General features: G+C 60.0%; 1 protein-coding gene across 1 annotated transcript; it reads left to right on the top strand.

Annotated features, from left to right (window-relative positions):
• Positions 1-15,896: 15,896 nt before the first annotated feature.
• On the top strand, positions 15,897-25,002 carry LOC142435596 (short stature homeobox protein). Its single transcript, XM_075539824.1, has 5 exons — positions 15,897-16,182; positions 19,003-19,211; positions 22,801-22,858; positions 23,153-23,241; positions 24,757-25,002. The coding sequence occupies exons 1-5, from the start codon at positions 15,897-15,899 to the stop codon at positions 25,000-25,002; spliced, it is 888 nt and encodes a 295-aa protein (XP_075395939.1).
• The last annotated feature ends 479 nt before the right edge of the window (positions 25,003-25,481 follow it).

Genomic DNA, 25,481 nt, shown 5'->3' with positions numbered 1-25,481 from the left:
GACCCTGACGGACGGAGCCGACCAGCACCCTGCGCTCTCTAGCCTTGAGACCTCTATGGGGCAGACGGCCTCTCCTTCCTGCCCCAGAGCCACGGGTGGGTTTGAACTGCTGGCCTCGAGGTGAGTGGCTCTTGCCTGCTGCGCCCACTGGGGGCATTAGCTGGGAAGGGCTTCCTCATCCATCTTGCTCTGTGTGTCTCCGCCAGGAGTGTGTGTGTGTGCGTGTGTGAACAGACGAGTGAGACGGACAGGCACCCGCATCGTGACCCCAGCGGTGCCCTGGGGGCCTGGCACCCACCCAGGTTCTCCATGGGAGGAAGACGAGGCCTCCAGGCCCCTGGAAGACTTGGGGACCCTGCAGGACAGCTCCTGCTTGGTCCTAGACAGCCAGGGCGCATGTGGATGGGCCCCAAGGCTGTGGACTTATCCTGACCAGTGGCGTGAGTGAGGGGGAGCGGTTTACTTAGCAGGGCTGGTCCGTGCGCTCGGGTGTTCATGGCAGCTGCGAGTCCGGCTGCTTCGTCCCGTGGGACCTGTGGTCAGACATGGGTGGCCGAGCAGGGGCGCTCTGTCCACTCCCATTCTGCAGGGCTTCGTCACCCAGCACCAGGGTGCAGGGAGGAAGGGGTGACATCGTGTCACCTGATGGAAAGTGATCGGCTAGCATTGCATCAGACGGCGTGATGGAAGGGGTGGCATCACGTCACGTGATTCTATGGAGAGTGATTCCATGACAGTCCAAGCCATGGGGACTGTTACTGCGCTACAGACGAGGGGAGAGGTCAACCTGGCTTGAGATCAGGTGAGGTGGTGCCTCCGTGTGGTCCCTTCCCCCCTCCCCCGCTCTGTGCACTGAGCGGGTCACCTGAGAAGTGGGATTACTTGAAGAAGGAGCACGCCATCAGGGTGGGAGGCAAGCCTAGGAGCCACCTGTGCGAAGCAGGTGACCACACCTGAAACACCTGCTGGTCAAGAGCAGGCTCAAGATCAAGCACCCGCTGGTCAACAGCAGGGATGGCGGTCTTTGGTGTGGGTGGCGACTGGATGGAAATAAACAAACCCTCCTCACACGGCTGGACCGGCAGAAGCAGAGAAGAGGTCTGTGGCGGTGACATCATCTCCTGTCGACTTGCGAAGGGGCGGAGGCACGGAGGAGACAGACAGCTCGCTGGAGGCAGGACACACACTCTCTGCTTCACATTCCTGTTGACAAGACACATGGAGCTACACTGATGGGGCCAGAGCCTGGAGCTGGAGGAGCCACGTGGAGACCACGCCAGCGCTGGGATGCTTCCACCACCACTGGATCCACAAGACTCTCCACCCGCCGGCCTGTGATCCTCCTGCATTCGGTGTCATTGCAGTGTTGCATGAGTCTGAAGAGAACTTTATAGACTGATATCCACATATGGGGCAATATCGGACTTGATCTGGACGGGGCTGGGATGTGTTTTTAACAGACAATTGCTCTTTGATATAAAGCTCTTTTTCATACACAAATGAGTGTCCATGGTTTTGTTTCTATCGTCCATCTGGACTCAAACAAGGTGGAAGCTGTCAAGGGTGCTGGCGCCCACCCACGATGCTCCTGGAAGCCGAAGTCAAGACATCCCACCATGTACGATGTGGGTGCATCCGCCACGCCAGATGGGGCCTCTCCAAAGGGCCAGAGAGCAAGGCCATTACCTTGAAGACTCCGGTGCCCGGGGAGGGGGCACTGGCCTGAGCAGCGTCTCGTTCTGTCCCGCGCAGTCGTATGGGTTGAAGCCGACCCAGCAGCGCTTCACAAGGGACACGTGACCCCAAGCGTGGTGTCCTCACAGGTGAACACAGGTGGCCTCAGAGTCACCTCGCAGGTGCACGCCCGGCAGGAGATGAGGACCGGTGTGTGGGAACTGCGGGGCTGGGGAAGATGATGACATGAAAATGCCATGTACGGCAGCGTGATGACGATCATATCATATCATACCATATCATATCATATCACATCATACCAATAATATCATAACAATAATATGACATAGCATGACATAATAATATACCATAACAATACAACATACAATAACATGATAATATAACATAACATAATAATATAATATTAAAACATAACCACATAATATAATATAACATAATATAATATAATAATATAGCATAACATAACAAAACATAATATAATTATAAAACATGACAACATAATATAACATAATACAGTAATAAACCATAACATAATATAACACAACATAATATAATATAGCATAAAATATGACATAGTATAATAATATAAAACAATATAACATAATATAATAATATAACATATGTACTAACATAACACAATAATAAAATATAACAATAATATAAGATAACATAATAACGTTACGTCACATGCTACAATAAAGATTCCTGAGGGCCCGGGCTCTGGCTCCATCAGGCTCGCCAGCAGGAGAGTCTCGCAGGGAGCGAGCCCATCTCCCGTCTCCACTGAGCTGTTTATCTCCCTGGCGTCTCCAAATGAGGTCATCCAGCTGTGCCCTGATGGACAGGAGAGACGCCACCCCTTCGCCCAACACCATGATTCAGATGCACCAACTCGTGTCTGTCCTCCTCCTTCATTGGCCTTCACTCACGTGTCCAGGGCCGATGGACGTGGCCGTTGGAGCAAAGTGGCCGTGGCTGAGGTCGGGGCAGATGAGCCAGCACAGTGGCTGGTGGTTTTCTCTGACTGCTGCTTCTCTGGCACAGTGGTTACGCATTTGGTACAATCGCAAGGTCCGTGGTTGGAAACCACCAGCCGCTCTGTGAGATGGGGCTCTCTCTCCTGTAAGGAGTGGCTGTCTCGGGAGCCCCCAGGGGCAGGTCTCCATTGCCCCCGAGGGTCACTGGAGGTCGGCATCCGCTCAATGGTTGGCGAGCTGTGGGGTGACCTCGCTGGACACTGGCTGTTGACTCAAGCACAAGGACACTGTCCACCGCGTCAGCGTGGCCTCGGGTGGTCATGCTGCTGCGTGCTCACCTCGAGGGGAATGTTTTCTGCGAGTTGAGGTGCAAGTGCACACTGAAGGGAGGGCTGGCAAAGAGTCGGGAACGTGGCCGGACAGTCGGGAGAACGAACAAAACTGCTGGAGGAAGTACGGTCAGGTTGTCCCCGAAGTCGTGACACCGCACGTGTCTCAGAGCCATCGTGCTGGTCAGCGTGCCAGTGAGGGGCAACCAGGTCCTCCCACAGGGGCCAGAAACTGACCTGGTTCTGAGAAGGCAGCTTCTACTGAAGCAAAACCAGGACACCGATGATTATACCTTTATCTGTATCAATACCTGTATCTATATCTGTACCTATATCTATATATCTGTGGATAAGCTTGTCCACTGAGAAGGACTACATATCACAGCTAATTAGTCCACCCAGCAGGACAGAAGGCTCAGTTCAACTCAGTCCCCTGGACCAGGTAATAGACTGGAAGTCCTTCCACTCACCTGGGCTGCCGGAGCCGACAGCAGAGTCCTGCCCGGGGCCGGGCGGGCAGAGTCGCCCACAGGCAGCAGGCGGGTCAGCAGCAGCTCAGGAGCTGAGAGAAGCAGCCCGGATCTGAGGTCAAACTCCCGCAATGCGAGGCGACAGGACCCGCCGTCCCGGCCCAGCGTGTGCACCGGCAGCAGCTGGAGAAGCAGGTCTGGGAGGGGCTCGGGCTCCAGGGCACGTGCACGGGTCGGCCATCCCGCAGGCGGTGAAGCTCACAGGCTGAGGCAGGGACCCCCTGAAGCAGCGGCTTGCTCCCGTCACAGAGAGCTAGGGAGACGGGGCGGGCCTTGCCGAGCCATCGATCTCTTTGTCCTCCAATCAAACTGCAACCTGATGAATCCGCATGCTCCTATTGGCCAGGCTGGACCGGGCAATGTTTCATTCTGTTGTGCCGGGTTGAAAGGAGACCAAGCTGGCCTGGTGGCATCTAGTGGCGACAGCCTCATCCAGCGTGTGGCCTCCGGTGTCACCCAGCTACTGGTGAACTCTCCCACCCAATCCATCAAGTCGACCTCTCAGAGGACGGGTCGTGGCTGTGGTGAAGCACAGTTGCGCTTGGTCCGACTCACCAGGACCCGGTGTGCAGCAGAGGAAGCGCTGCCCGTCCTGTGCCTCCTCTGTCCGGGGTCCCTCCTCCCAGTTAAGGTCTTCCTCGTCTTTTCTGCTTAATGACAGTTTTATTAACCCCTCACGTGTCATAGGATTCAGTCACTCAACCACTTCAAGAGGAGCTGGACAATCTCACACAGTCCATTTCAGAGTATTCCTGATTCATGGAATCCACCCCCCCCCAATTGTGGCATCTCTATATACAACAAAACAGCCCCCAATTCCACAACCACACCTGTATTATCCAGTGCCACGGATCCAACTCGGTGTGGCACAACCGCGATGGATCTTTCTCCAAATTATTCCACTGCCGTTGACATAAACTCAATGCCCCCTGTGGTCATGACATCATCTGGTGTCAACTTGAGACTATTAAGAGTGAAGGGGTGGGGTCCAGCCTGTCGATCAGGTCGCAGCTTGATGGCCTCATTTGGAGGCACTAAGGAGGCGGGACACACTCTCTCTTTGCTTGACATTCATGTAGACAAGCCATGTGGACCTACACTGATGGAGCCAGAGCCCTGGAGGAGCCACGTGGAGACCCACGCCAATGCTGAGATGCTTCCACCACCACTGGATCCACAAGACTCTCTGCCAAGTGGCCTGTGAGCCTCCTGCAATTGGCATCATTGCATGTGGCTGTGTGAGTCTGAAGAGGGATGTATGGACTGGTATCGGACCTATGGGCTCATATCGGACTGAGGGACTGGCTCTGGACATGGCTGGGATGTTTTCCTGAGACACAATTGCTCTTTCTACAAAGCTCCTCCCTCTGCACATAGGCGTGTCTCTGGATTCGTTTCTCCCCCGGGGCCCCTCCTTCAAGCAACATCTCTTTCCCCTTCACCCATGATAACCGTTGCTCGAGTTTGGCCAAGTTAGGTCAAGCTTACTTCTTTTTGGTTAAGCAGTTTTCTTGAGAGAGTGTCCACCTGTCACAGGGTCTTCCTCTTTTGTGCTGACCCTCCCCTTTACCAAGAACGATGTTCTCCCCACAGCTTGCACATCACACTGGAGAAGTCTTGCCACCTCAGCTTCTAAGCTGCCTTCTGGCTGCACGTCTTCCAAGACAGAGCTGTTTGTGCTGCCGTCAGTTCATCTCACCACCATCGAGGGGACGGCGACTCACAGCGACCCTGCAGGACAGGGCAGAGCTGCCCCTGGGGGTCTCCCAGGCTGTCAGTCTGTATGGGAGGAGACAGTCTGGTCTTTCTTCCCAGGAGCTAATGGATAGACAGATATGTAGATAGATGGATAGATAGATAAACACACTGTCATCGAGTGGGCGCTGACTCACAGAGACCCTGCAGGACAGGGCGGAGCTTCCCCTGTGGGTCTCTCAGGTGGTCAGTTTGCACAGGAGTGGAGAGCTCTCTCAAAGCACCTGGCTGTTTGAACTTCTAACTGCTGACTTTGCATTTTGAAGCCCAACCCATCACCACTACCATACCAGGGCTCCCTGTGGCCAAGCAGGACCCTTTAGGAGCCATCTCCAGCACCCCCACCCTAAGATGCATGTGCACGCACATCACACGTGCTGCTGCTGTTAGGTGGTGTCCAACTCATCGCGCCCCCGTGCACAACAGAGCGACGCATCGCCTGGTCCTGCGCCGTCCCCACCATCGTCCCTATGTCTGAGCCCATGGCTGCAGCCAGTGTCCATCCATCTCAAGGACCTTCCTCCCTGTTGCTGCCCCTCCGCTTGACCAAGCACGACGTCCTTCTCCAGGGACTGGTCTCTCCCGATGACACGTCCACAGTCCGTGTGACACAGTCTCCCCATCCTTGCGGCTGCGCTTCCTCCAGCACGGATCTGCTTGTTCTTCCATCAGCCCGTGGCATTTCCATCCTCACAGAGACAGACAGACTAATGCACAGACATCAGCGCTGTCTTCTGTGTCTGCCTCCGTGTGGTCCCCAGAGAGACGAGCTAGACATCGCAGTAGAGCCAAACTGGGGAGGAAGGCAGAGATGAGCACACAGTCGCAGGACAACAAGCCGCATGCCGACTCACAGACACCGGACAGCACGGGCCAAAACTGCCCAGGGGCTTCCACGACTATGCTCATGTGTATTTTAATGTGTGTAAGAGAGAGTTTTATATCAAAGAGGGATGGTACATTAAGAAAACATCCCATCCCAGTCCAGATCAAGCCCACATGTCCGATACCAGCTCATAAAGTCCTGTTGAGACTCACGCATGACATGAAGTGACTCCGAGCGAAGGAAGATCACGCCCGGTGGGTGCACAGTTTTGTGGGTCCCGTGTGGTGGAAGCATCTCAGTGTGGGTGAGGGTTTCCTCGTGGCCTGTCCACAGGAAGGAGAAGCAGAGAGAGCGGGTGCCCAGTCTCCAGGGAGGCAGAGAGGGAGTTCCCGGGATCCTCCTGAGAAGGCCACGCCCACCAGGAAGCATCATCGACCTGAGACCTGATTGACAAGCTAGGGCCCGCCCCTTCACTGGCCACGCCCACCAGGAAGGATCTTCAGGCTGCGACCTGATTGACAGGCTCGCCTCCGCCCCTTCGCTCTGAATGCCTCAAGGGGACACCAGATGATGTCTCCACCACAGTGCGTTCGACAATAAAGCACGTCCCACAAATTTGGGGGTTTCCCAGTGGTGTCGTGGACTACGCTGGACCGAGACCCACAGGCCAGCAGTTCAAAACCACCGACAGTTCCGCAGAAGAAGGACAGGGGAGCTTCACTCCTGTAAAGATTCACAGCCGAGGCTGTGACCCTTTATGGGATCACAAAGGCCCGCCCTTGACCTGTCTCCACCGTCACGGAAGGACAAAGCCTCACCACCCTTGGGCTGCTGCTGAGACGGGGTGGGGACCCTGGAGATTCAGTGGTTACTTTTAAGCTGTAATTTGCAAGGTCAGAATTCAAAAACACCCATAAAGTGTTTTGGGGGGGGACTGTCCACCCCCATAAAGCGTTTGTCTTGGAAACTCACAGGGCCAGCTTTACCTATAGGGTCAGGCTACGTGGTCCTATGGGGTCATATAGGGTTGAGCTATAGGGTCCTATAGGGTCGGCACACTTGATAACCAAAGTAAAGTCTCCGCCATATTTACTTAGTGTGTAAGTCCGGGTGGACTAGAGAAACAAATCCATGGACACGCGTGTGTGCATGAGAAAGAGCAATTGAACATTGAGAAAACATCCCAGCCCAGTCCAGATCAAGTCCCTCAGTCTGATGTTAGTCCCTATGTCCAACACCAGTCTACAGAGTTCTCTTCAGACTCACACCGCACATGCCATGTCGCCGAATGCAGGAAGGTGACAGGCTGTTGGGTGGGAAGTCTTGTGGATCCAGTGGCGGTGGAAGCATCTCAGTGCTGGCAGGGGTCTCCACGCTCACAGGGCAGGGGGTCTATCAGCGAGCTCCATGTGTCTCATCAAGAGAGCGTCTCTCAGGGAATGAGCAGAGAGAGAGAGAGAGTCCTTCCACCCAGGAGGAAATACAGTTCCCAGAATCTCCAGGAGGCCACGCCCACAGAGAGGGTCATTGGCTGTGACCTGATTGACAGACGAGACTCCGCCCCTTCACTCTTCATCTTCCTCCCAAATTGACACCAGGTGATGTCGCTTTCACAGTTGTGCCAAAAGGGCACCCGGGATAAGACGTGGGCGGAGTCTAGCCTAAGATGTGGGCGGAGTCTAGCCTGCCAATCAGGTCGCGGCCTGTGGGCGTGGCCTCCTCATCAGCAGGGTTCTGGGAATGTCCCCTCCCTCTCTGCCTTCACCTCGCTGTTGATGACCCTCGCTAGACCTGCAGGGGCCCTGGAGATGCGGCCCATGCTCTCCGATCCACGAGACTCTGCACCCACTGGCCTGTGATCTCCTGTCTTCCTGCATCGTTGCCTGTGGCTGCTGAGTCTGCAGAGGGACTGGTGGACTCGCATCAGACTTGTGGACTTGATCGAGGACCGGGCTGGGGTGTTTGCTTTCCGTAAGATTACTTCTTGATAGAAAGCTCTCGCTTACACATATATGAGTGTCAATGAATCTGTTTCTCTAGCCCGTCGGCCTCACACAAAAACCGTACAGGACAGGGTAGAACTGCCCCCGTGGGTTCTGAGACAGTAACAGTTTACGGGAGTAGAAATCCCCATCTTTCCCCCTCCCTCAGAGTGGCTGCTGGTTTTGCCCGGGCGGTCTTGTGGACCGGAGCCCAGCAGTTACCACAGCACCAGGATGAGGGGGCGAGTGGCAGGGCAGACTGGGGCAGCTCCCAGGGTTTCTGAGATGGTATATCTATCTATCTGGGGACAGACTGCCTTCTCTCTCTCCCAGGAGGTGGCTGGTGCATGTCAAGGGCAGACCTTGCCTTGAGCAGCCCATGGGTCAGCTCAGGCCTGTAGGGGTCACCCCTGGAGCTGCAGATGCCTGTCATGACCAGTCCAGAGAAGTCTGGTACCTGGGTGCCAGCGGGAGAGGGTGTCAGGTAAACCCAGGCACCGCCCATGTGTAGTAGCTTGAAGGCCTGGCTTCCCACCCCCCACCCCCGTCAGGGCAGGGGGGCCCTGGGTACCAGTATCCCCGCCCAGTGGCACCCCCAGGACTCCAGCGATGCTCTCAAGGCACCTGGGGTCCACTTCTGCACCTGGGCTGCGCTCTGACTCAGGTAGTGGCCCTGCCCCTGCTGCCCACTTCCCACCCCTGCTGGAGATGTTTGTGGTGCTCAGCCAGGGTCCTCTCCCCTCCCCCATCCTGGGGATCAAGTCCCTCCCACTCGTGGGGGGCGGGGGATGGGTGGGATTTGGGGAGTGGGTCACTTGAGTGCCCAGGTGGACTCCTGAAGGTTGTCCTTGGAGCTCTTTGTTTAAAGCTGGGACTCAGGCCAGGGACTGACCTTGTGAGGGAGGGGTGGGGAGGCCAGTTGGTTCTCGGAGCCCCGCCTGCCTCTCACACCTGGCCAGGGAGCAAGGGGGTGCGTGGACTTCCCAAAGCCCAGGAGAGTCCTCCCCTTCCTCACCCTCCCTTCCAGGACGCGGGTTTCCTGCCTCGCCCTGTCCTGGTGCCTGCCAGGACTCCCAGGGCAAGGGCAGCCCCATGACCGCCACAAAGCCCTGGCCATCACAGTGGTGGCTCTTTAGTGGAGCTGGCTTGAGGTTATGCAGGACAAGCCCCCAAAAGGACAAGTCATAGGACTCTAGTGGGGCTAGCAAGTGGTCCTCCCCACACACATCCTGTGGGGACAGAAAAGCTGTCCTGTTTCCCTGGATGTGGTGAGTTACTGAGAATGGGGAGACAGGCTGGTGACGCCCTTGGCCTCAGTCTCTGGGTGCCCTGAGGAAACTTTCTGGGGGGGGGGGCGTGAGACCCCAGCAAGGGAGTGACTCCACACAGGGTACTGCCACTGCCCCCCAACGTGCCCACCAAACCTCAGTCCCCAGGCAGCCCCCCTGCCCTCCAGAAGAAGACATCCTGCGCTCGGCTGGAGGCGGCCCATGCGTCTCCCGGGACGCACACCCCGAGGTGCAGCGGAGAAGCGGATGTAGACGCGCGAAGGAAGGGACCGGCGATGGCGCGCGCGCGTCCCGTTGGCAATCCCAGAAGCCGGCGGGCCGGTCCTTGGGGACAGGGAGGGATAATCGCGGCTTGTCGACAGGATCCCAGGCCATTTCTGGACAGATGGGCTTAGTCCCGGGGCGTCAGGGTGGGGGGCGGGTTGGGGGCCTGTCTGCCGGCGCTGCGGACACGCAGATGCGCGGCCCGGGACTCCTTCTCCTGGGACCCCGCCGCTCCAGCAGCCGGCTTCAGAGGAGGGGGGGGGGGGCAAAAGAGGTTGGAACAAGGACCAAAAAGGGAGTGGGGGGAGCAGGGTTGAGGTGAGGAAGCCAGTGAGAGGGTGCCGCATCCTCACCTCTAAAATTCAAATTCCAGAGAGGGTGCCCCTGGGGGGTGGTCTTTCTACAGGATCTCTGGCTGCCTGCAGGGGGAGGGGGCCTGGATAGACCTGTTCCTTCTCTGGCATTGCAGAAACCAGGGCCTTTTAGCCCAGTGGGTACCTTCCATCCAGCCGGGCAGGGTTCCCCTAGGGCAGGGTTCCCCTAAGCGCGAGACCGCAGTGGGTCAGGAGAGGAGTTCGGCCACGGGGAACGCAGAGGGACCCAGAAATGCGCTATGCAAACCGAAATGTCTCCCAAACCCCGGTGTGTGTGTGTGTGTGTGTGTGTGTGTGTGTGTGTGTGTGTGTGTGTGTGTGTAAGTCACCATCCTCATCTGTGACCTTGACCACAGAAGCCCGGTCGCTCAGAGAAACAGAACGCCCAGTGGCGTGCGCTCCACCCTGACCAGGCGAAATTTACTCCCTGAAGAAAGAGAGAGAGGAAGTAAGGAAAACCGAAAAAGAAAGAGCGGAAAGAATAAAGAAAGAGAAAGAGGAAAAATAAAGAAATTGCCCTTCAATAAGAACAGAAGGCAGGGGACGGGCGCTCGGTCTGCCTCCGAGAAACACGGTTTATTTCTGCCCTCGGTCGCCAGGAAGGACGCAGTCCGGCTGGCGCGCACCCGCAGGAGGAAATGAACGAAGGAGGGAGACATTTTACCCGGGCTGGCGATTTTGCATGCGCCCGCAAGTGCCCCTGGCCCCCATAAATTCTGGGATTTGAAGCAAAAGTGAAAGGAAATTGGAGGAGGGTGAGGTGGGGGGTAGAACAACTGGTGCAACTTCCAGGGGCGGCCCACCCTGGAGCCAAAGGCCAGCCGAGCGGCTGGGGTGGGGGACACCCCTGACCCCGTCCGCTCACAGCCAAGCCACAGCCGTGAAAATCTATGAGCCTGGCGAGAGGGGCACGCCCGTTAGCACGATCAATCGATCATCGATCCACACCGGGCAAGCCCCCCCCCACCGTCCGCCAGCCAACGCGGGGCTCGCGATGGAGACGGGTGGGCAGGGGGCAGCGAGTGGGTGGGACGGGGAAAGAGACGCTTCTGCCCCCCACCCCTCAAATACGTGAAGACGAGTGTGAAATCCCGGCCTGGGATCGATACTGATAAATATTTAACAAACGTGCAAAGAGAGAGGGAGTGTGTGTGTGTGTGTGTGTGTGTGTGTGGTGTGTGTGTGTGTGTGTGTTGGGGGTGGGATTGTTGTTTTAAAATGCTGGGTCTTTGAGGCCGAGCGCATCTACACCCGCCCCCCACCCTGCCCGAGTTCTGATAAGAATACGAAGTGTCTTTCTCAAGCAAGCTTTGGCACGGGGCGTGGAAGGGGCTCCCCTGGCAGCTGGTCTTTCCCCAGCGGGCGGCGGGCCTGGAAGGGCACACGGCTGCTGCCTCCCCTCGGCCCCCCCTCCCCTGTCAGGTCCCCGCGGCCCACAACCCAGGCCTTTTGCTTCAGGGCAGGGAACTGGATTGAGCGCGAATGAATTCGGGCTGGTCCAGGGGGCCGCTCTGAAACGTCACTGGAAGCCCCTAGGCCTCCTTTCCAGGAACGCAAGAAAGCAAACGTTGAACGCTTGGATAGCAGCCCACTCCTTTCCCTTCGCACTTATTGGAAGAAAAAGGAAGGGGGGGAAAGCAAATAAACAAACAAAACCACAATTAAAACAAAACACCCTCTATGTGGGGGGTCAACCGCGAAGTGACCCCCACCCACTAACACCGGCGCCTCATCTGAAGTCCAGAAAAGCCCCATCTTTCTCTCAGACCTGCAAAGGCTCCAAGAGGGGTGGGTGCGCGCACGGCCTAGGTCCTACCCAGCCAGGCCCCACCCAGGGGACCCAGGCTGCGCGTGTGCTGGGGGCTGGCGGGGGTGGGGGGCTCTGGAGAATGCCCCGGGAGGGCAGAGAGCCCCTGGAGCGCCACCAACGCGTCTCAGGACGTCCCAGGACGTCAGACGGCAGGCTGGGCCCAGGGGCGCGCGCGGGGGGGAAAAGGCTTGGGGGACAGGGGGGCTGCGGCACGAAATTCTATTGCTTGAAGATGGATTTCACCCGGAGTAGTGTCTGTGGGTCCCAGCGGGACAGGGCAGCACCTGGAGCCCGGCTCCCCAGAAGCGTGAGCAAGTGAAGCGGCTGCCTCTCTGCGCCCCCGCGGGTGGGCGGGTCGCGGGGGTCCCCTGGGAATGCGGCTGTCTGTCCAGACCGGGAGTCGAGGGGGCTGCGTGGACTGGGGGCCGGCAGGTAGGCGACCGCACACTCGGGGAGCCCTGCCCGCCCCAAGCTTCTCCTCCACCACTGCGCGGGGCAGGAGCCCTTAGGGGCGACCTTGAGGTCTCCCGATATGCTGATTATTTTTAATTTCCCTTCCATAGCACTTTGTCCGCTTCTTTGCGGATTTGGAAAACAAATCCAGGGCGAAGTGGGAGTCTGGGGCCTGGCTCACCAGCGGGGCGCTCAAACGACGGGGCCTAATTCCAACTGGAGAAGGCAGAGCGGGGCCTTGGGACGTCCTGATGGACTGGGGGGTGTGGTTTTTCCCTTAGCCCCCTTTTCAATGTTTCCTTTACGGCTGCTGTTTTGGGGTGAGATAGATGCATTGGTCCCCACGCAAGAACTTTGTCCAGACCCCCCCCCCCACCTTCCCCAGCCCTGAGAGGAGGCTTGGAAGGTCAATCTTCCCACCACTAGATCCTCCTGGCCCCCACAGGGGGGTGGGTGTGGACACACAAATGTCTCTTGCACATGCAATTCTCTGCCCCACCCCCTGCAGAGAGCTCAGGCCCTCTTTCTGCCCCAGCCCACCAGCCAAACGCACTGGGGCCTTTCAGCTGCAGACCCGGAGGCTTGGGGCCCTGGCTTGAAATGCCTAAGAATTCAGCTGAGGGAGTTCTGGCTAATGCAGTAACACCGGGACAGTCACCCTAAGACTTGCTCCCCCTCTCAACGCCCTTTCTTCTAAGGGCCAGCCATTCGGAGGAAGCCAAGGGCAGGGTCTGGTTGCCCAGGGTGTTCCCGTGGGGGTGGAGGACAAGGGGGGGAAGGACGGGGGGGGGGCAAGCTCAGAGATGGAGGGCCAGGAGGTGGCCTTCAGGTCCAGACAGGCGCTGGCGGAGCCAAGTTCACTTTTACATAACTCGATCTCACTGGTGGGAGGGCCTGAGAGATCAGGCTCAGCTGGAAGGCCACATGGTTTGGAGGGAGGCTGGGGCGGGGGGTGTTGAAAAGCATTCGTCTGTATGGGGAATCTAAATTGGGATTTCAGTGCATGTGTGTGTCCGTGAGGGTGAGGGCAGGGGGGAAGATCTAATTCTTGCCCAGCCTTCAGACCTAGCCCAGTATCGCCCACGCCCCACCCCTGAAGGATTCCTGGGGAGACGCAGCTTCTTCCAAGGCCCCCCTTTCCCTGCAGCCCGGAGGGAGGGAGGGGAGGGAGGGGGCTGAGGTCAAAGCCCTGCGCTGGGGGCGGGGCTGGACGCCTGAGCCACACCCTCCCTGCAGTCTGCGTTAGCCAGCGCCTCACAGGGCCTGGGTGGGGACTGGTCCGGCGAGAAGGGTCCTGGGGCTGCTGCGCTGTGGAGCGTTCAATGGGGTTGGGGTGGGGGAGGGGCTGGGGTTCTTGAGAGCTGAACTCAGGGCGAGGACAGCACTATGGGGGAATCCAGGGAGGGTCTGCTCTCTGCCTTGCAAGACCCCGGAAGTTGGCAGGCCCCTCGTTGTAAATCACACATGCGCGCGCGCGCGTACACACACACACACTGGCTCTCTCTGTGTCTCTCTTGGTGCCAGGGGCTTTCTGTCTCTCTGTCTCTCCTGGTGTCACTGTCTCTCCGTGTTTCCCTCCCCCTTCTCCTCTCCCTTTCCATCCCCCCCTCTTTCTCCCCCCTCCCAATATTCTCTAGGCCCTTCTCTATCCTATGGGAGAAGGCTCAGCTGGTGGGGGTGGAGGAGGGCCTGGACACCCGAGTGATGACTGTCCACCCCGGGCTGCCCACTCCTCCTGCCCAGGACCTGACCACGGGCTTCTCCCCCCCCGCCGCCATCCCTCTCAGCGTCCCCCGCGCCCTGGTCGCAGGACTATTTGTAATTCCGCATGGCACCCGGCCTGGGCTTTGATGGGGAGATCTGTGGGCGAAGCTGCCAGGCTGCCTCGTCCGCCTTTGGCGTCCACAGTCGGCGGGAGGCAGGGACTTCGCAGGTCCTCACGCGCGCACGAGGACGCTCGCACGGAGAGAGGGACTACGTTGCCGGCAAGGAGCAGGGCGGGAGCCCGAGAAGCCGGTGGAGACGTGGAGACCAGAGTGAGGGCTGAGACGCAGGCAACGGAAGGCGGGCAGAGAGGAGGAAACGGGGAAGGCGGCGAAGGAAGGGAAAGACGGTCAGAAATGGGGACGGGGGCCAAGGGAAGGGAGGAGGCCGCTTGGAGGAACCAGAAGACCAGGTGCGCCCTTCTAAGTCCCCTGCGCCACCGGCTGCGGGCCGGGCCCTTCCAGAGGCCGTGCCCCCGCGTGAACCCGGCCAGGCGCGGCCTCGAGCTCGGGACATCCCTTCTCCCCCGCGCCCCACCCCCGCGGGCGCCCAGAGGAGACAGCTGGCCCGATCAGCTTGGCGGGTGGCACGGATCCTTGAGTCTGAAGCAGCGAAACCCCACCCGAAAAAGCAAAACCAACGCCCCCACTATTCCCCGCACCCACCCACCCACTCCGCACCCAAAGTCTAGGCTCCTCTCCAATGGAGGGGTCGGGGCCCCTGCCAGGGGAAAGGACAGCAGAGGAGAGGTCCCTGGCATCAGCTTTATTTGCGGAGGGGGCTTTGCAGAGAGAAGGCATCCCCCAGGTCGCCGGGATCCCCAACCAGCAGGACTGGGCTTTGGGGAAGACCCCCGGCGCTGCTATCCGGCCCGGGAGGAGGAAGGTGAAGAGGCAGTCCGGGCACTCCGAAGGCAGGGAACTATGTCCCCCCAGTGAAACCGCTTAGACCCGGTGACCCGGCAGCGTCCGTCTGGCCAGCCGCGCAGGCACCGAAGAACCGCTGCGTACGAACCAGGCTCTCCCCGTTGAGTCTCGGGCGGCCCTCCGCAGTCCTATGGCCGGCAGTCTGAGGGTCGGGCGGACACTGTCCGCTCCGTGGCCTTCCGGGTGCCCGATCGGATCCCTAGCTCACCCCCTCTCTCACCACGGGCTCTGAGGCGCGTACCCACGCGCAGCTCCAACTTGCTCGCTTGGGGCGCCAGGCGCGCGCCGCCGCGTGGCTTCTCTGCGCAGGGTCGGAGAGCACGGTTTCTCGTCCACCAAGTCCGGGTCGAGTTAGGCGCGGGCCACCCGCCCCTGGGTCGAAGGCGCATACCTGCTGGGGTGTGTGGGGGTGGGGGGCCGCCGGCGCCTGCGCGCTCGCGCGCGCTCTCTCTACCCGTGCCTCTCCCCCTCTCTCCCTCTCCCCTCTCTCCCTGTCTTTTCAAAAATCTGATCGTTACCTCTCCACTCCAAGTTGCGCTGGTGCCAAGCGGTGATGAAATGAGAGAGAAGCCAATTGGTGGCGTCGAGGTGTGGGGGAGAGAGAAAGAGAGAGGGAAGGAAAGAGGGGGGGGGAGAGGTGGAGGGGGGAGAGAGGGAGAGAGAGAGGGAGAGAGATAGCGCCCGGCGTGCGCCGCCTGGGCCGAGCCGGCTGCCTCCGTAATTGCGGCGGACAGGGAGCGCGGGGGCTGGGCGAGGGAGCCACGTATAAATAGTGTGAACTCAAATTGAAACGTATAAATAACGGCGGGAGGGCCCTGCCCCTGCGCGCAGCGTCCTCCACGCCCTGGGAGCGCGCGCCCCGCAGCCCGGCTCCCAGCCAGCGCTGCCGCGCCCCGCGGACCCCGCAGCCCCCCGGGCCGCGATGGAGGAGCTCACGGCTTTTGTTTCTAAATCTTTCGACCAGAAATGCAAGGAGGGCGGCGCGGGGGGCGGCGGCGGCGGCGGCGGCAGCGGGAAGAAGGATTTGGTTACCTACCGCGAAGTTTTGGAGGGCGGGCTGGCGCGCTCGCGGGAGCTGGGTAGCTCTGAACCGAACCTGCAGGACATCGCCGAAGGCACGGGCCACTGCCCCATGCCTCTGTTCAAGGACCACGCGGACAGCGAGAAAGACAGGCTGAAGGAGTTCGGCACCGCTCGGGCTGTGGAAGGTAAGCGCGCCCCGGGGCGCCGGCTGCGGACTGCCGGCTCGCTGCGTGCGGGGAGGCCCGGGCGCTTCGGCTAGCTGGGCTCCCGCGCTGCAGCCCGAGCGCGGCCAGGAAGGCCAGGGACATGGAAACAGCAACGTCCTCTGCTCAGAAAGAAACGAAAGCAGAGGCAGGCAGGGAGTAGGGAAAGGCTGGGGGCACTGGGGGCCTGAGCTAGGGTCGCCCTCCCCCGCTCCCAGGGGGCTGTGGCTCTGAGCACCCCCAAGGGAACGTCCCCCAGCTGGCGTGCACCGGCCTTGCACTCCGGACGCGCAGTAAAATTGCTCCCCTCTCCAGCTCTCCCCAGCGTCCACGGCCACCGGCCACCGGAGCTGGCAGCAGCCTGGGAGCTCTCTTGCCTCCCGAACCTGTTCGAGCCGCGGCCTCGTGGAAAACTTGCCTTGGTGCGCGAGAAGGCAGGCCCAGATGTGTCTGTACCCAGACTCGCCCGGTAGAACCAGGGGTCCGGACGCGATGGGAACCGCGCAGGGTAGTTCCAGTCCGGGGTCCTCCTCCCCCGCCCCCCAATCCAGGCTGAGAGAACAGCTGCTGAGCTGCGTGGGCATGGGTCCCCGCGGGCCTGCGCCGGCCTTGTTGGCGCTGCTTCGCGGACGCCTCTTGGGCTTTACAAGCCGGCTGAGAAGAGACGCGTTTCCCCGGGTGCCTCTGGGAACCGGTCGGGGAGGTCCCTGCCGGCCGAGGGTGCACATACATGGCCAGGGGCACGGAGACCCCACTGACAAAAATTCGCCGGGCACCCTCCAGCGGCACAATTCAAAAGAGTCTACATAATACTTCTTTCTTCGACAAAGGGAGAGACCCAGTGGGCACCGACTTTGCGGACAGCTTCTGCGTCCCCCTCCCCGCCCCAGCTCTGCTGTCCATCTGGAGGGGTGGGTGGTCTCCCCAGGAAGTGGTTCTTCCCGGGGAAGCTCCGGCTTCCGGGTGGCCCACCCTGAGCCTCTGGTGCGGGAAGACGCTGAGAGAAAGAAGGCTTTCCCAGGCCTCCCATATGCAGACAGACAGAAAGAGGGGCGCTAGAGTCTTGGGGGTGGAAAAGGGACCCCACCCAACGTCCAGGTCGTCCTGCTGCTAACTAACGGGAGGTTGGTTCTGAGATTCCTTCCGTTTGCGGGACCGGGAGACAGGAGTCTGGATCCAGCTCACAGCTGGGCTCCTTCCTCATCCCAAAGATTTGCAGCCAGGAAGCCAAGCCTTCCCCACCCTTGGGCGCTCCCCATTTCCTTCTTGGAGATGGACCCCCTCTTTACTTTCACCTTGGAGGTCTGGGATGCTCCCCCCTCCTGGACCCCCCCAACAGAAGGCAGCGTCAGGACCCCATTAAAAGAAAACAGACATAGGAGAGTCCGGCCAGTGTGCTGCCCGCTTATCCCAAGATAGGCCGGTTTCTTGGGCTCCCAGAGACACCCAGAATGTGGGGTCTCCCGCCAGCCTTTAGAGAGCTCAATGTGCGTGTGGCGCCTAGGACCCTCCAGCTCAGACTTAGAGAAAGGAAGTGTGGATGGAATAGGGGGTGGGGGTGGGGGTCGTGGTCAGGGGTCCAGTCTGCTGGGGACTCCCTCTTCCTCCTGGGAAGAGTTCTTAGGAAGACCTGGGAACTCCGTTTCTGGGGACCAGGGAGGATAGAAAGCCAGCTTGCTTCCGTGGTGGCCAGGCCTGGTGGGGGGCTGAGAAAGAGACCCAGGAGCAGACCGGTCACAGGGCTGGTGAGGCTTTGGGATCCGGGCACGTGGACACGTGTGTGCTGGCCCCTCAGGGCAAGCACAGCTCCTCCAGGCTCCCGGCTGGGGAGCGGGCTTCTGCCCCCTTACAGTTAGAGGTTCAGAGCTCAGCCTTGTGCCCGGCCCAGCAGGGGTGGCTTACTGAATGTCACCTTGTCACCTTAGTGCTTGGGACGCTCTCTGCCAACCAGGACAGCTCTGCTGCCAGGAAGAAAGAAAAAGAAATCGGAGACTTTTTCAACCCCCCCCCCCCAGTTGCAGCTTTTCACTAGCAGCCCCTGGAGAAGGGGCTTGGGGTGACATTATTTTGAGTCCCAGCACCGGGTGGTAATTCTGCCTTTTGGGGAGAGGGCTTCTCCCTGTGGCTATTGCTCTCTGGCCCTTCGTCTCCGTAACCTCCAGCAAGCACAGCAGGGCCCAGTGTGGGTATCCTCAGGCGGCCCTCTAAGCACCCGGTGGGTGCGGAGGATGCAGCTCCCCGGCACTGGCAGGGCGCAGGGAACCCGACTGAAGAAGGCCTGAGTCTACTGGTCCGCTTGGTGAGATCTCGGAGAGCGCTTGTCCTTCTGGGCAGCTCGGGCCCGGTGGCGTGGAGGCCTGGTCTAGGCACCCCACTGGGCTCAGCCCACATCCCGCATCATCCACTCTCGCTGGGCCTGGACCATGGAACCCGGTCCTGGGACCCAAGCTGCGCTCTTCCTGATGATTCTGGGGCCTGGGAAGATACCTACGCCCCCCACCCCCCCAGCAGTTTCTTTCCTTTTGACTTAAAAAAAAAGAATATCAACAAACCTTCTCTCCTTGCCTTTAAAAGACACCGGAAAGTGAAAGCTAGGCTCTGGTCCACAAGGTTCAGTGGGTCATGGAGGACACGGTCCAGGGGTTAGGGCCCCCCGGCTGGGGCTGCGGGTGGTGGTGGTGGGGTGCATCAGGGCGCCACTGCGTGCGCGTGCCGGCTCCCGGGCCCCTTCCCTGGCCCGGGGCGCCCCTTCGCTGCGCTGGGGCAGCAGCGGCGTCACCGGCGCGCGCGCGCGGTCCGCAGGCCTTTACGAGTGCAAGGAGAAGCGCGAGGACGTGAAGTCGGAGGACGAGGACGGGCAGGCGAAGCTGAAGCAGAGGCGCAGCCGCACCAACTTCACCCTGGAGCAGCTGAACGAGCTGGAGCGGCTCTTCGACGAGACGCACTACCCGGACGCCTTCATGCGCGAGGAGCTGAGCCAGCGGCTGGGGCTCTCGGAGGCGCGCGTGCAGGTAGGGCGTCCCCGCCATGGGGCCCGGGCCGCGCGCCCAGAATCCCCCACCCTTGCCCCGGGCGCGCGCAGACCAGGGGTCTTCCTCCCCGGCTGGGTAGCGCCCCCTCCCCTCACCCGCGCCTGCGCTTGGCTCCCCGGACCTCCCCTCCTTCCCAGCCCCTTCCCACTCGAGGGAGCTAGGCGTCTGGACTGACCAGACTGGGGCCGGATTAGCGCGTCCGGCTTCCCCTCCCGGCAGGCCCGCATTCAGGACTCTCCATCTGGCGGGCCTGGGTCCGCAGGGGCCCCGGGAGGAGGGGGAGAGGGGAGGGAGCGCGCGCGCGAGGCACGTGCGCAGAAGGACCGCTTGGCTTTATCCGGCGGCGCTGTCTTCATGACGTTAAATTGATTAAGGTATTGATGAGGAAGGTTGGTCACCCAGAGTGCCTCTCCCCCGCTCACACCGCGCAGAGGCCCAGGTTCTGGACACGCAGGCAGCTAATTTCGCCAGCTGCCGGCCAGAAGGGCCCTGGGGGTGCGGTGGTGGTGGTGGTGGTGGTGGTGGTGGGTGGGTGTGTGGGAGGGTGGGTGCCCGCTCTCACTGGAAGCCCCCGGCTCAGGAATAAGATAAAGCGCCCCGCCCGCCCGCCCACACCACAGGGTCGGTGGACGGCTCAGGGAGGGAGGGAGCCGGAGACACCGGACAACTGGCCTTTGGTTTGGGGGTGGGTGGGGTGTCAGCTGATTTAAGACAACTTGACCTCAAATTTGTTTATGGAACGCAAAGGCAAGCGTACTTGACGCCATCTTCCATTTTAAAAATAACACACACACCCCTCCACTCTCCAACACCCCAGTCCCCTGCAGGCCTGAGACTACTAAAGTCACCCACCCCAGGCCTTCCCAGCCGGTCTAGGTCCCGCGATTCTCCTCACTTTGCTTCCTGGGAGAACGGGGATGCCTGGCTGTCTGGATTCCCAGAACTATGGACTGTGGCTCACTCTGGGAGAATAGGACTCAGTGTGGCCTTCTTTGGGAAGGTAGAAGGCTAGGCCGTCCCTGGTATTCTCTGGCCTCCTGCTCCCTGCAAAAATGGATTCAGGCCCCCCCCCATCCTAAGATAAATGAATGAAAAGGTTAAACTTTTGCCGAAGGGGGACATCAACTTTACGTCATCTCCCTGTGTCTCGCTACCGGGATCTGTAATATCTCTCAGCCCTTGATGTACTGTTTCTATAAAAATAAATTACTTGTAATTTAATTCCACACTATTTCTTTCAGTACTCTATTACCAAGCAGCACCTAGCTGGCCTAAACCAAGTTGCAGAAAATTGGTTCTTGGGTGCCTGGCTGCAGAACCAGGGAGGGAGGGGTGTGGAGGGGGGGTGAGAAAAGGAGGGAATTATTTTTTAATAGAGAGGGAAAGAGTGAGAGGAGCATGTCAAAGGTGAATTAGAATTTAATGGGTGTAAATAATAATCAAGACAGGCAGGGGGGAGAGAAGAGAGTTTTCTCCTGCCTGTCTCTGTGTATTTTATGTGTGTGTGTGTGGGGGGGGGCTGTTAGTGGGTCCCAAGTCATTTACAAAAAGAAGAATAAAAGCAACAGCGACGATGTCATAAAAGGGAACGCGAGGAAGTGCTCATAAAAATCAATTAGTTCAAGCGCGTCTTCCAGACGGAGACAGACAGAAAGAGAACAGACACACAGAGGGAGATGGTACAGCCTGTCCCCTGTTGTTAGGGTATATAGTTTCAATTTCACGTGGAAATTTGCCGTAAATAAATTGCGTCTCGTATGAAAGCGGGTCTTTACTTATTAACCTTTTTTTTTAGTGCTGGGTTGTGAGGCCCGCACCTCCCAGCTGTCAGGGTCAAATTGAAACTTATGAGACCGCGGTGAAGAGCAGGCAGTAATTTAATTACAACAAATATCTTTGGGTTTATGGCGCAGAGCTAAATTAAATGTCATTATTCACTGTCGGTAATGGAGATCTAGAGAAAATCGTGTTAGGGCGCGCACGCGCGCGCTTGAGAGAAATCGCGCAGCTCCGCTTAATGAAGAAGTCGCGCCCCACACTGCGGTGCTCCGCGCCTCACTTAGCATATTCGGGACTAATTGGAATTGATCGCGGATCACCCCCAAGTCTGATGGATCGTCGCCTAATGCAGCTAATTCGTCAAGTTTATTCTTCATAATGTCTCACTGTCTTTGGCCTCCCAGCCCCTCCCCTTCTCCCGCCGACGGGAGAGTGAACTTGCCTTTTCCAGATGGGAGTAGAACTCTAGTTTTCACAACCTGAATTTTATTCTATTTTTTAGAGGGGCGGGGTGGGAAATTTCTTTCCTCTCTGGTCCCCCACCCCCCACCCCAGCCCAACCCCGAGGACGAGGGCAGACGCCTGGCTCCAGAGGATGGAGAGGCAAGGATCTTGGCGACGCCAGCACGGGGTGTCAAGCTTGACGCTGAAACGACTCTTGGGGGGAGAGCGGATCCTCTCCCGGCCTCCGGGAGGCAAGGCGGTGGGTGGTGGGTGGTGGGGAGTTTCTGGGCTCCAGGCTGAGGCTGAGAACTTGCGGACCTAGGAGCCCGTTCGGAGCACCGGGGACTGCCTGCGGCGACCTAGCCACCGTGCCAGGAAGGTGGCCAGGATGGAGGGCTTGCGGAGGTTCGGGAGGCGCTCGATCCTGCGGGGTCCCCGGTCCCCCCAGAGGCGAGGGCTGGGGCAGCCCTAGAGGGGCGCTTGGGCAGGGTAGGGCAGGGCCGGGCGCGCGCGCGCGCGCGCGCGCGCGCGGGCGGCCTGGGAACTGGCAGGCAGGCGGGCGGGAGCTTCCTTCCTTTGCGACAGGCTCCCCGGTTGGAGCCTCTGGTGGGCAGCCAGAGGGAGTGCGCAGGGGAGTGGGGGGACGGTTTCCTAGCTCTCCCTGAATCCAACCTGGAAATCATACTGCTCCCTGGATGCCCCAGATCCTAGGATTCTTGCCCTGAGGTTGGAGGGGGTACTGCCAGCCTTAGAGACCAAGCTCTCAGCGCCCGAGGCCTGGTGGTCTCCGTCTGCAGTTTGGGGGTACACCTGGATTTACTGGGCACTGCTGCCGAAGTGCATTGGCTGGCCACTTGCGGGGAGTAGGTTTTGGGAAGCAGGAGCAGGAGGAGGCAGGGAGCCCTCAGCTGAACTTGGGGTGCGGGTGGCCATTGGAATGCATGACCTACCTACCCATGCCCCCCCTTCCTAGTAGCTGAAATGGTGTGTGTAGGGGGCGGTATAGGGGAGGCCCTCGCTCAAGGGTGGCCGAGTCAATCGCCCACCCAGAAAGCGAACCTGGTGGTAAGTCCTCCTCACTGTGGGGGGCGGGCAGCGCGCGCCCCCCAGACTTTATGTGTGCAGGTGTGTAGTGTAAGCGTAAGTGAGGTGTCGCCCGAACTCGGGCGGCATTTGGGGGTGCGGGAAGGAGTCAACCCAGCCGGGGTGAGTTTGACAGATGGCAGACACAGGCAGCCACTTAGGCCAGAGTTAGGGCAAAAGCATGGGCAGGGGGGGAGGGGGGGGGAGGCTTGCAGGGGGGTGTCTCTGCTTCCTGGGGCCTCATGCATATGCTCTTTCTCAGGTGTGGTTCCAGAACCGGAGAGCCAAGTGCAGAAAACAGGAGAACCAAATGCATAAAGGTGGGGGGGCGGGAGGAGGGGCTCAGGGAACTTGGGGGGCTGGGGAGGCCAGGGGACTTGGGGGGGCTCTGGAGGCCAGGGGTGTGGGCCAAGAGGGAGGGGGTGGACTGAGAACTGTGGGGAGGGAATCAGATTGATGTGCGGGGAGGGGGGTTGGGGGGTGGAGTGTGCATGGGGGAAGCCTTGGAGGCACGAAGTGATTGGGGGGAGGTGGGCACAGTGGTGGTGGGTGGGAGGGGTCCTGGAAGTTCTGGAAGAGCTGGACAAGACTCAGGGCTCCCTCCTTCCCCACAGGGGTCATCCTGGGTACAGCCAGTCACCTGGACGCCTGCCGGGTCGCCCCCTACGTCAACATGGGCGCGCTGAGAATGCCCTTTCAACAGGTATCTGGTTCCCTCCCTCCCCCTCCCCATTCCTTCCTCCCGCTTCCACGCAGGCCGCTGCCTCTCCCCCTTCCCCCCCCCCCCCAGGCTCCTGCCGCTGCTGCTGCCTCCACCCGCCGCCACCCTGCCCTGGGAAGAAAGGCGTCCGTTTTTTACAAGGGGGCATTTATTACCAGTTGGCACGTATTAAAACCACGCTGTAAAACTCAAAAGTCGCCTTGGGGAGGGTAGAAACACAAATTCAGACACGATCTTGCAAAAAAAAAAAAACACCTTGGAGCAAAACACAAAAATCCCACCCAGCCTGCAGTCCCCTCTCCCCCTCCCCTCCCCCTCCCCCCCCACACCGCTGGCTAAGAGGAGGAAGGACTGGCAGATCCCGGGCCTGGCCGCATCCTGCACGAACCTGGGAGCATTGGGAGGGGGACTCGCCCCCAAGCCACAGGCGCTGGGGAGATGGGCTGCGAGACCCTAGCGCCCTCATCAGGGCCCCCCAGCTCTCATTGGAGGTGCGGCCTCTCCGGGTTCGAGAGGCAGCAAGCAGGGTTTGAGGCTCAGAGAGGCAGCAAGCTTAGCCAGGGTTTGAGGCTCCGGGTAGCCCGTCGGTAGCGCCTCTCAGAACCAAACCCACATCCACTCAAGGCGACCCTACTGGACAGGGCAGAGCGCTGCTCTTCACGCAGCGGCTGGTGGTTTCGAACAGCTTGCCTTGCGGATAAGCAGGGCGTCTTGCTCAACTATTGCTGCAGCCATTGAGTCCATGTCAGGGACCCCTGTGAGTTCTCAAGTAGAAAGGCTGCTGGTGGCTTCCAACTGCCCACCTTGGGGGTCTCAGCCTAACGTGTAAGCCTGAGTCATGGACACAAACGAACAGAGCCCTGTCCTCAAGTGGACACTGACTGACAGTAACCCTGCAGGGCAGAGCAGAGCTGCTCCTGGGGGTCTCCCAGGCTGTCAGTCTTCACGGGAACAGACAGTCTGGTCTTTCTCCTGAGGAGCTAATGGATGGATAGATATGTAGATAGATAGATAGATAGATAGATAGATAGATAGATAGATAGATAAACTCACTGCCATCGAGTGGATGCCGACTCACAGCGACCCTGCAGGACAGGGCGGAGCTGCCCCTGCGGGTTTCTGAGGCGGGAACTCTAGATCGGAGTAGAAAGCTTAGTTTTTTATTCCCAGCAGAGCAGTCTGTGGGTTTGAACTGCCGCCCTTGCAGGGTACTCCCCGGCACATATCCAACTGCTAAGGTGGGGGGGGGGGAGGGCATAATGGTGGCGTCTGTGCTTCGCAGGCTCGAGCCAGAGGTCAGACCCTGATGTGAGGACACTCGGAGGGGCTGTCCGTGACCTCGTCCAGTCCCGACATGTGCTCGGAGCAACTCCTGGGCGCAGGGTCCCGCGCGGGTGTCCAGGGAGTCGCGCCGGGTCCCCGGGGAGAGTGTGTCCAGAATGCAGGTCCTCCAGCTCCACCCGCTAACCGCTCGCTCTCTCCGCTTCGCCTCCGCAGGTGCAGGCGCAGCTGCAGCTGGAGGGCGTGGCACACGGGCACCCGCACCTGCACCCGCACCTGGCGGCGCACGCGCCCTACCTGATGTTCCCGCCGCCGCCCTTCGGGCTGCCCCTCGCCTCGCTGGCGGAGTCCGCCTCGGCCGCCGCCGTCGTGGCCGCGGCCGCCAAGAGCAGCAGCAAGAGCTCCAGCATCGCAGACCTGCGGCTCAAGGCGCGGAAACACGCCGAGGCGCTGGGCCTCTGACCGCCGCGCCGCGCCGCCCCGCACCCCGCCCGCAGCACGACCCCCGCCACCCCTGGCGCCTGGGTGGGCGCGCCCGACCCCGGCCTGACAGACGCCGCCGCCCCAAGCGCAGGCGAGCTGGGGGCGCAGCCCCGACCGACGGACAGACTCGCCGCCGCGCCCCCCTCTGCCGCGGTCGCTCCCCCCTGCATGCGGCTTAGGGGCACGCACTGGGAAGAGCATAAAAGATATATATTAAGTTAAACCTCTCGGGGCTGGTCTCCGCGGAACCGGGCGCGCCCGGCCGGCGAGCTGCTCCCCAGGCCGCACAGACCTGCAGGACGCCTGGGACGTCACCGGTCTTGGAGACCCCGCCCGCCCGGCGCCCCCTCCCCAGCCCCGCCGCTACTCGCGCCGCCTGCGCACACCTGGTCCAGCGCAGGGCTGGGGTGAGGTCCAGACACCTGGAGGGAGGGGCGGCTTTTTATGCACAGCGCCCG

The sequence above is a fragment of the Tenrec ecaudatus genome, chromosome Y, assembly GCF_050624435.1.
Source record: "Tenrec ecaudatus isolate mTenEca1 chromosome Y, mTenEca1.hap1, whole genome shotgun sequence".
NCBI lineage: Eukaryota > Metazoa > Chordata > Mammalia > Afrosoricida > Tenrecidae > Tenrec > Tenrec ecaudatus.
Note: the sequence above shows the minus strand (reverse complement) of the source record. Positions and strands in the feature narration are given on the sequence as shown.

Excerpts from the sequence above, each read along its gene's own strand:
- LOC142435596 (XM_075539824.1), top strand. The coding sequence starts at position 15,897 with ATGGAGGAGCTCACGGCTTTTGTTTCTAAATCTTTCGACCAGAAATGC. Across the intron at positions 22,859-23,152 it reads GGAGAACCAAATGCATAAAG|GGGTCATCCTGGGTACAGCC; the intron begins GTGGGGGGGCGG and ends CCTTCCCCACAG. Across the intron at positions 23,242-24,756 it reads TGAGAATGCCCTTTCAACAG|GTGCAGGCGCAGCTGCAGCT; the intron begins GTATCTGGTTCC and ends TCGCCTCCGCAG.